Source organism: Lonchura striata, chromosome 9, assembly GCF_046129695.1.
Source record: "Lonchura striata isolate bLonStr1 chromosome 9, bLonStr1.mat, whole genome shotgun sequence".
NCBI lineage: Eukaryota > Metazoa > Chordata > Aves > Passeriformes > Estrildidae > Lonchura > Lonchura striata.
In genome coordinates, this window is record NC_134611.1 from 18433100 (window position 1) to 18443330 (window position 10231).

Consider the following 10231-nt stretch of genomic DNA (forward strand, 5'->3'; position numbering starts at 1 on the left):
ATTGGGTCCTGGTAAAGGTCTACCTGATGTTGCCTAAAGGAGTGGGTTCTTTTAAACTTCTCAGTACTGTTTAAGAAACTTTTCTCCTTTACTGCATGCTTTTCCTTTATATACTAATACAAAATACACTGAAAATTAAAGCTACTGACATGATAAAAGAAAACACTGAAGCTGATTCTGATATGAGTTACTTCACTGCCTTCTGTAACCCATGATGGGCAGCATCCTGGAGAAAGTCTCCAAGTGACACTAACTTTGTAGAAGATCATGACATTTGGGTTTGCCAATTATAGGCTCCAAGAACTACCAAATCCGACATTAAAACTCAGGTATGCATCTTATATAAAGTTTGGCTGGTACTTCTTAAACTGTCTTCAGAATGACAGAAAAAATGCTGATGGTATCTTCCATGTTTTCACTCTAATTGTAGGGTTGGACAGAGAACATGATGAAAAAGATGGGCTAAAGGAGTATGTATATATGGCTCAGTATAGAATGGGAAAGGTATTAAAAAACCCACTCTAACAAGAAGGTGGAAAGGTATGTAGTGTCATCTCTAACTTTTGTCAGCATTCATGTACAGTTTTTGCCCATGTTTACTTACCTGCAGTTTTAAGTACTAAGCAATTACACTCTGGTAACCTCTTGCTTTCTATCAGAAGTTTTCTACGTAGAACACCAAGGTGGTCTGGATGATCAAGGGAAAAGCACAATAAGGATGTGCAAAGGGGTCAGTGAAAACATAAAGGACTACCATAACTTGTGTGGCAGTTTAAAGAACCATGAATTATTTAAAATGGTAATAAAACATTTATTCTCTTGCTTCTCAAGTGACCAGCCAGTGCTAATCCTCCATGAAAAAGAGAGAGATTCCTGACCAGAGATTCAACCAGGGAGCAATGGTACCCACCCAGCAGCAAGCCACAGCCTCACTAAGCTCTGCACACACATGACTGACAGAGCTCAGAGTGAGCACCCTGAGCCCTGCTCTTCCCCAGTGCTGGCCAGAAGCACTGAGCATCCCTGTGGGAGGGGTGCCCAGGTACAGGAGCTCCTCTGCTTGGTTCATCCAGCTTGGAGGTGTCAGTGGGGTTTAGTCAACTTGTGCCCAGCATCAAAACTGCCACCATAAAGAAAAAAAAAAAAAGACAGGCCACTGACATGAGAGAGGAGACTTCCTTCTGAAGGGAACAGAAGGCCCCCCATGCAGACCAGATCACCTTGTTAGGGAAGCCTGCTGCGCCCCAGGGGCCCTGGTTAAAGATGGAAGAGAAAGCTTCCTCCCCTGATACAGACCTTAGATTATTATCCATTACTCATTTTTCATTCTGCAGCAATGAAGTCCCAACAAGATGTCTGAGGGCAACCAACAGACCTCAGAGCCTTGGGACAACTGGTTAGAGGATCAGGAGCACAAGCAGCATTCCCCTCTAGCTTTGCAACTGCAGAAAGTGATGAGTGAAGAAACAAGAGACAGCAGATCAATACCTGGCTCTGAGCCTGATGTCACCAGCAGAATTTCTGGGTTTTGATAATGGGTAGGTTTACACAACAGTAGGCCTGCTGGAGACACTCGTCTCTCTCCTTGCAGAGGAGTTAGCAGGACTCATTGAGCCCTAGAGTTTTAACCAGAGTTCTAAACTAGATTTGAAGAGAAAAAGAGACAAAAACCAGACTAACTAGAGATAAGCCTGGGGGCAGCACACCAGTGTTTGAGGGATGGTGTGCTAGCAAGGCTGCTAAGACAGCCATTTGCTGTCTCAGTGGAAGCAGGGGATGCAGATCCATGTGGTAGCAAAGGGTTACTGATGTGTTATGTCCCTCTGGATATGGTGATTGTGAACAAAGAAGGACTGGTGAGTGATCTGGTGGCTGAAGGCCACCCTAGGAACAGCAATCATGAAATAATTTTTGATTATTGTAGAAATTGGCCTGTTTAAAGGACTGGCTGAAGAATCCCTTGGGAGGCATTACTGAACTGCCTAGGGCTAGGAAGGCTCTCCAGAGGGATCTGGACAGGCTGGATCAAGAGCCAAGGCCACTTCTACGAGGTTCACCAATACCCAGTGCTGGATCCTGCACTTGGGTCACAGAATCCCATGCACACAACAGCCTTGGGACAGAGTGTGGGAAGAGTAGGCTCCTGTGCACGGTTGGGGTGTAGGGAGGCAGAGATCTCTGAAGCTTGCTCTTGGGGGAAGAGGTTTATTGGAGAATTCAGGGATGCCCAAGCCTCGTGCTCTCAGGCGTAGCACGTGGCTGGGCTTAGGAGGACGGGGGAGGGGAGAGAGAAACGGAGGGTTTAGGAGAGGGGAAGCCCCAGAGGGGGAGGAAGTCCAAGAGAGGAGGAGAGGGCCAAGAGAGGAGAGGGCCAAGAGAGGAGAGGGCCAAGAGAGGGAGGAAGTCCAAGAGAGGAGAGGGCCAAGAGGCCGCATGGCCGCTCAGAGCCCCCTTATCAGGGGCTCCCAGGTGGGCTGGGACAAGGCATGGGCCAATGGGGTTACAGACTCTGTTTTAGGGGCAGGTACAGAGGTGCGGGATGAGCCACAATCTCTTGCGGGGTGGGATGGAACAGTCCATTTCACTCCAGGATTCATCCAAGGGTAGAAGTGACATTCGGCTAGCTAAGATAACAATCATATCTATCTATCCTCTGCAACAACAGAGTCTGGAAAGATGCCCAGTGCAGAAGGACCTGGGGACACTGGTTGAGAGCAGCTGAACGTAAACATGAACCAGCTGTGCCCAGGTGGCTAAGAAGGCCAATGGTCTCTCCTGGCCTGTATCAGCAGTGGTGTGGCCAGCAGGACCCGGGCAGTGATTGCCTCCCTGTGCTCAGCACTGGTGGGGCCACACCCGAGTGCTGCGTCCAGTTCTGGGGCCCTCGGTTCAGGAAAGGCATTGAGGGGCTGGAGTGAGCCCTGAGAAGGACAGTGGAGCTGGGAAGGGTGTGGAGCACAGGTTCTGTGAGAGGCAGCTGGGGGGGCTCAGCCTGAAGGAAAGGAGGCTCAGAGGGGACCTCATCACTTTACAAGTACCTGAAAGGGGGGTTGTACTGAGGTGGGAATTAGTCTCACCTCCCAGATCAGAAGCAACAGGACAAGGGAAGGCTCTCAGCTTGCACGAGGGGAGGTTTAGATTGGATGTTAGAGAAAATTTCTTCACTGAAGAGGTTGTCAAGTTTTGGGCTACCCAGGGAAGTAGTGGAATAACCATCCCAGGAGGTATTTGAAGGATGCATAAATGGGACACGGTTTAGTGGTAGACTCAGCAGTGATGGCTTAATAGTTGGACTCTACAATTTTAAAAGGTCTTCTCAAACCTAAAGGATTCTAAAGGCTTACGTGTGTATACTGTAAAACAAAACCCCCATAACATAATTAAGTTCAGGAGCCAGCAGAGCCTTAAATCTTTCTCCTGAGCCTAGCTTTTCTATTACTTTGAAACAGACATCATTAACCTGCAGGACCACCTACACCTACAGAGAGAATGGGAAAAGTGTCTTGCATTTAGCAGCAGCTATGCTGTATTACCTCAGTGTATACAATACATAAATAACTTAGTAAACCCTTTTTGCCTTCTGGGTTTTTTAGAAACCTCTACCTCCTGGTCTGAGAACTATCCCTGCAAGCAGTAAGCTGCAGCTGGGGCAAAAGGCCAGTGTAGGCTGCAAGCTATGGCTCATACACAGCTACACAGCCATGAAGAGGTTCTACAGGGTGGGAGGGGGTGGCAGCTGAGGGTGCTCAGCACTGAGGAGCAGGTTACCTGCCCCAGCACAGGATGGGCTGTTGACAAAATCTTGCTACACAGCAAGTATATTTGGGAAGAGATACCAAGAGATGTTGAAAAAGCAATTGGGTGGTTTCCAGTTAGGTGGTTTCTCCAATTCTTGTTGAGAGGATGGGATTTGACAAACACAGTCCTTCACTGCTCATTCTGTCCCTCACTGCTCAAGGACCAGCTATCCTATCCCACATGAATGCAGTCACAAGTGTCCCCAGTGTGTCTTGGGGGTGTAGGGAATAACAAAAGTCTTGGGTAGAAGTTGCCTCTTAACCAAGGAAGGCAATACAGTGAGCTCTTCTTCAGCAGCTCCTGTAGTTTTCCCAGCACCAACTAATTCTCCATTCCCTATTTGGCAGCTGAGAAGAGGCCAGGTCACTGGTGGGTGCATTTTGCTGAGCTTTGGGTTTCCATCTATCTGCATAAGCATAGAAATGGTGGAAATGCTGTTTTGTGCTATCCCAAGCACATTAAGACAACTTAGGCAGCAAGAGCAATGTGCTGATGAGAGCTCTTCACAGCAACTAACCCTGCTGTATGCAGAGGGTGACGTTGAGAGTTTATACTAGAGGAATAAACAATTGAGAGCATACTGCTGGAACAAAAGGCACTGGAACTGGCAATCTGACCAGTGATCACAACATTTCCACTGGACTTACTCAACTTAAGCATCAAGCGCACTGGTCACTGCACACAGCTAAGCAAAACACCAGTTTAGACATATTAGCAATCTACCTCTAGCTTACTTCAAAAGCCTTTACCTTTCTGCCAAATCAAAACTCCACAGAAACTATGAATTTTAAAGTAAGTTCAGAAGATTATAACACAGAATCATAATGCCTTGAAATAAGTCTGACTTGCAAACAAATCATTAAATGCATGACTAATTTTTCTACTTTACTAAAAAAATACTGGGCTCTTTCCCAGCACTGCCTGAACATGACCAAATTTAATTCAATTCTTTTTTTTCCTCTACTTACAATAACTTGGAGCAAGAACAGACATAACCCTAGATTTTATTTTGTTTTGTTCCAGACAGATAATCAGTAAAGAATCCAGTGTTGCTGGGGGGATAAGCAATAATATCTATAAAGCCTGAAAGCTCAATCAGTGCTATTACAAACTACTGCAGAAATTTGTCTACTGCATAGTGTTACCGTAACTGGTGACAAGCCTTCTTAATAAGGAGTCTAGTCTGTGAAAGGAAAAGCTGTATCCTTCTTGAATACTGCATTATAGGTTTTCAGTAGCATGAAACAGAGGAGATTCAGACAGTACTGCTCAGTTCATGCATCTGGCAGACAGTTTATCAGAAGGCAGAACACACCTGAAACAGCACTGCTACAGCTGTGTATGCAACCAGGCTGTTGTGTTTGGGATGTACCTCAGCAATCCACTGTGCTCTTCAATTTTCACTGGCATGATCAGGCTTCAGAGCTCAACCTACCACATGCCTCTTTGGCAGGCTTCCTGGACACAAACCCTCTCTCTATTAATTACTTGCAGAAATGGTGCTCTACCACCCTGTTTCCCTCATCCTTTTCTGCCTCCTCTGCCCCTGCCTGCTCTGGACAAAAATACATCTAACATTTAAGAGACCAGTAAGACAAGTCCAGCGGAGTCCTACCTTATAGGGAGGCTCAGGTCAGGAGTGCATGATCAGGAGTTAGGCTTTACTGGGTTAAGCCAAGCACACGCCAACTGTACTGCTAAAATATTCATGGGTTTGCACTTATGTTACATAAAAAGAATAAGAGATTGCAGTTTGAGAAACCACTGCTTACACAGACTGTATCCATCCTCTTTCCCTGTCACCAGTACAAGTGACAGTGCACGACAACAGTTTTGGTTCACTTTCGTAACAGCCAACTGATGTAGGACCCTTCCTTTCCTGGGGCAGCACTTTGCACTTGTCCCTGTTTAACCATGAGGTCTCCATGGGTCAGCCCTTTCTCCAGCCTAGTAAGAACCCTCTGCACAGCCTAGACCTCAATGGTATCACTCCTCACCCTTGCCCCACTTTGGGGCCACTCATAGCTCAATAAAGATGCCTCAATCTCCTCTAGGTCACTGATAAAGGCAGATTTGACAGGACAGATGGCAGGACAGATCCTGCAGCAACAACACTTGCCGCTAGACTCCAGCAACCATCTCAATAGGGAATTCAGAGACTGAACATAAACCTCAGAAAATTATCTTGGGAGGCTGCTAACAGACACTCACTGGGATTAGCAAGAGGGTCAGGAGCAGGCTCCCTCAGCACAGGGTGCCCACATGCCTCAGTGCCTGGACTTTTGAGACCTGTGGTTAGTATCTCCAGAACCAAAGGTGGAGGCAGTAAGAGCAGAGAGGCTTTGGGTACATGAGGAAATAGCCTCTCATGCAGCTCTTTCTGGGGACTCTATGAAAGTGACATTATCATAGACGTTTGCCAAGATGTCCAAGGCACACACCAAGCCCTCCACCACAGCATATAGAGCTCTGGGTAGGCATTCCTGCTTTCTAAAGCCTTTGCCATTTCACTGTTTTCAATATGACATCCTGGTCACTAACTACTCAACACAGACACCCCAGCTAAACAAAACTGACACTAACCACGCTGGGAAGGAGAGGATGCCTTGGAGAGGAGAGAGATCAGGAATAGGCAGGTAGCATATTGCACAATGAGCACCTTGTTCCCTTTTCCACAAGACACTGCTGTAATGATGTTACCAGGAGGAAGAATTGTTGTAAGTAAGTTAAATGTTCAGACAAGACTACACGGCAGTGTCATGCATTGTTATAACTTTAAAAGGATACTTGTTCAATTTGTTTCATTTTTACTTCATAGAAAACTCAAAGGAGGGATTGCTCCATCATTCAAGAACATTAATAATATTCAAATTATGCCTGAAACCCCTGTCTCTCTCTTGTTCATGACTCTGTCTGGACAAGTCACTCATGGAAAGAAGTAAATCCCTTCTTCTGAAGGGAAAATGGTACAAGTGGCAGGAGGACTTACAGAGCTACATATCAGCATGTCATGGGAAGGACCAGTGAAAACTCACTTTGATTCAGGCTAAGAAATAGCTGCTTCTGACAGTAGTGTGTGATAAACACTTTACTCTGGTGTTGCCACCTTAAAGAGCATTCAGGGATGTTACATGTGTATTTATAAAGAGTAAATACACATGGTTATGCACAAGAAGTGCATGTGTACAAGCTCAATGCAGTATCTCAGATGCTACACTGCTGGGGAGAATTTAAGAAAACTTTGCAATTGGTAAGAGAAAGGCACTATGTAAAAAACACCAAAACCAAGAGGTGCTATTGCTGTAGTAGAGCTAGTGGCCTGTCCCACAGGCACAACAGCTCAGGCCTGTGAATCTCACAATGCACCGTAGTACCAAACATGAGAACTGAAAGGGACATGAGAAGGATTGTATTAGAAGATGCTTACAGAAAGGCAGGCTGTCACTGCTCATTGAGAAGATAACTGGGTGGCACTTCAATGCATGCACTGCCTGATGAAACTCGTTTATGAATGGGCTGAAGACATTAAGAAAGTACTGGGAAGATCTAAAGTAAGGCTCCTGTGGGTGTGCATCCACCACACCTCCCTCCAATGAGGTAGCCTGTGTCCCCGATACGTGCAGGGGGGGTTGTACAAGGAAGGCGACATCAGGTTCAAGGGCATTAAGGCTGACACCAAGTACAGCGAAACACACACCATCTCTTGTGCACAGGCCAGTACATACAATTATCACAGGCACCAGTGATGCACTATCTGGAGCTGAGCTCGGGTTCAGCGTGTACTGAATATGGGGTTTGTGGTCCGAGCAAGGCTGCACCGTGGACACAAACCCGCACAACCTGCCAGCGACCCGTCCTGCCGGACGGACCGGGCACACTGACACGGAACCCGCACGCCCCAGAATGGATGAGTCATAGTTTACACTGTCTATCCACTTGTCTCCAGGAGCAGAGCATCGCTCTCCAGTAAGCCCAGCACCGCGGGGCTCCGCCGCACGGCGAGCTCGGCTGCCGGCGGCGGTGCCGGGCCGAGCCGCTGCGGGGCGGCTCCCGCCAGCCGGGCTGCAGCTCCGAGCGCGGTCCGCTCCCGCTGCGGCGGGCCCGGGACACGCCCGGCGGCGCGGCCGGCCCGAGCTCACCTGCGCAGGCATCGCCCCCCGGCCCGCTCCGCTCCGCTCCTCACCTCCTTCCGGCGGCTGGGCGCGCCCGGGCGGGTGAGCAGCGCCGTCTCCTCGCACACCACGGCCACATCCTCCACGAAGACACAGTCGGGGAGGCTCTCGTCGGCCGGCAGCTCCAGCACCTGCAGCCCCAGCTTGCCCCGCAGCACACCCACATACAGCTGATGCTCCCTCTCCGCCCGGGCCAAGTCCACCTCGGGGCCCGCCACGCTGCGCAGCGCCTGCCGGCACAGCGACTCGGGCAGCGCCCGCACCACGGCGTGCGTGCAGCGCCCGAAGGCGGCGAGGCCGCCGCCCAGCCCGGCCATGCTGCGCGGCGGGGACGGCGGAGAGGGACGCGGGAGACGCGCGGCGAGAACGGCGGAGAGGGACGCGAGGCAGGCGCGGCGGGGACGGCGGAGAGGGGCGAGGGACGCGCGGCCGCCGCGGGCGCTGGCGGAGCGGAAAGCGCCGCCCGCGGCCCGGCCGCGCCCCATTGGCTCCCCACCAGGCACATTTCCATGGGGCCGCCGCCGCCGCGCCCCCATTGGCTGGCGGCGGCGGCCGGGCCGCGCCATTGGCCGCCGCCCGCGCGGCGCCGCTTACCTGTGCGGGCGGGCCCCGCTGTGGCCTGAGGGGCGGCGCGGCCCGCTCCGCTCGCTCTGTGCAGAGACACAGTGTGCTGACAGCCCTCCGAGCCCCGCGTCCGGGCAGTCCTTACATCCTGCCAGCTGCGGTGGGCAGGGGGAAGGCTGGCGACCCTCGGGCTCCAGAGTGCCTTGGCTTGGCCACTTGCGTGCCATTTGCCGCTGCCTTCTCCTTCCCTGGTGGCACAGCTGAAGACCGGGCGGTCCATGTGAGTGACCAGAGGAAGAATAGCCCATGACAAGGGCAGTTCCAAATACAAATCCTAAGGAAATAAGCCGAGGCAGCTCTCCTGTCTCGGCTTTGTACGGGGCACTGACCGGCAGAGCGTGTCCCCCTGCCCCCGCTCCTTTATGCTATTAAGGTTTCCACCTCCGCGGAGTAGGAGGGACACCGGTGCAGCGCTCCACCTCTGCCTCAGGGACTGAAACAATTCGGATTTCACACACTTTTCACTAAACAAACGCTTCCCTCGGTTTCATTTTCTCCAGTTTTACCCTGATTGTTGGTTATCCTGGAGGAGGGCCGGCCCTTGCCAGAGCACATCTCCGTCTCCCAGACCAGTGAGTGTGTGTGTGCCACACCTCGCACCGCAGGCAGCATCCACAGCGCCGGTCCTCAGCCGCCCTGCTCTGCTCCCAAGCCACCCAGGCATCTCCAAGGCTTGTCCTCACCAGAGCAAACAGGAAAATAGAAGGAATATGAACTTTCCTTCCAGCTCTGCTTTTGCTTAGCAAGGCTTTTGCAAGTGTCCCTCTGGTCATGGAGGGGACCTCACTAGCACACAGCTCTGTGTTCCCCCTCTTGAGAGCTCAGACAAAACCTGGGTCACTGAAGGTCAGAGATAGCCGATGCTGTTCAACAGTTTGTGTAACCATGACAAAGGAGAATTTGGATCACTGCTGAATACAAATGCATACCACGTAGGCAATTGCTCAGGCATGATAGGCAGCTGCAAAGCTGGAAAACATTTCCCATTGCTTGGAAATGCTGGAACATCACCACTGTCCCTAAAACTTTCATGGACATCTCTCATACTATTAGTGAAATGCTATTTAAAACTCCAGGGAGTGAAAAGCCAGGACAAGACTGCAACTAAACCATTCAGTCACCAGCACGTCCTACTGTAACAAAGGGAATCTGCACCAGAAAGATGGAGAGGCACTGAATTTCATTTTGGAAAGAAGACAAGTTTAAGATTTCTTCAGCTCGATAGAAAACTGTGCAACTACTGCACAGTCAAACTCCATTATTAACACTGATCTGCTGGAAAAGCTCCCCATTATGATCAGTGGATCATTCTCTTAGAAGAGGTACATGATTGGGTCTTATTCACAGCCATAGAAGAGAAAAATGTTACTTTAATCATGCCTTAGATACACAAACAACAACTCAAAGGGGTTTTCACCCAGGTAGTTGTCAGAAGTTTTCTCTTTCTGCTCCTCTACTGTAAAAAACCATGGTGACGCAGTGAGTCAGTATTTCTACTAAATAATTAAGTGTCTGGGCTCCTCATTTAGAGAAGATGAAGACATTGAGCAGAAAATAAGGCACTTCACCCCACTGCATGGACAAGCTACCAAGTACTTTTACATTTTCCAAATGCTGAACAGATTTGTTTGCTATCT

At 49.8% G+C, this 10231-nt stretch overlaps 1 protein-coding gene across 1 annotated transcript in view; it reads right to left on the reverse strand.

Moving 5' to 3' along the window:
* The window catches only part of DDAH1 (dimethylarginine dimethylaminohydrolase 1), a 57999-nt gene extending 49619 nt beyond the window's left edge, over positions 1-8380 (reverse strand). Inside the window, exon 1 of the mRNA XM_021526786.3 lies at positions 7982-8380. Within this exon, the coding sequence (XP_021382461.1) occupies positions 7982-8287 (306 nt within the window). The 5' untranslated portion in view covers positions 8288-8380. The remainder of the gene's footprint in view (positions 1-7981) is intronic.
* Positions 8381-10231: the final 1851 nt, after the last annotated feature.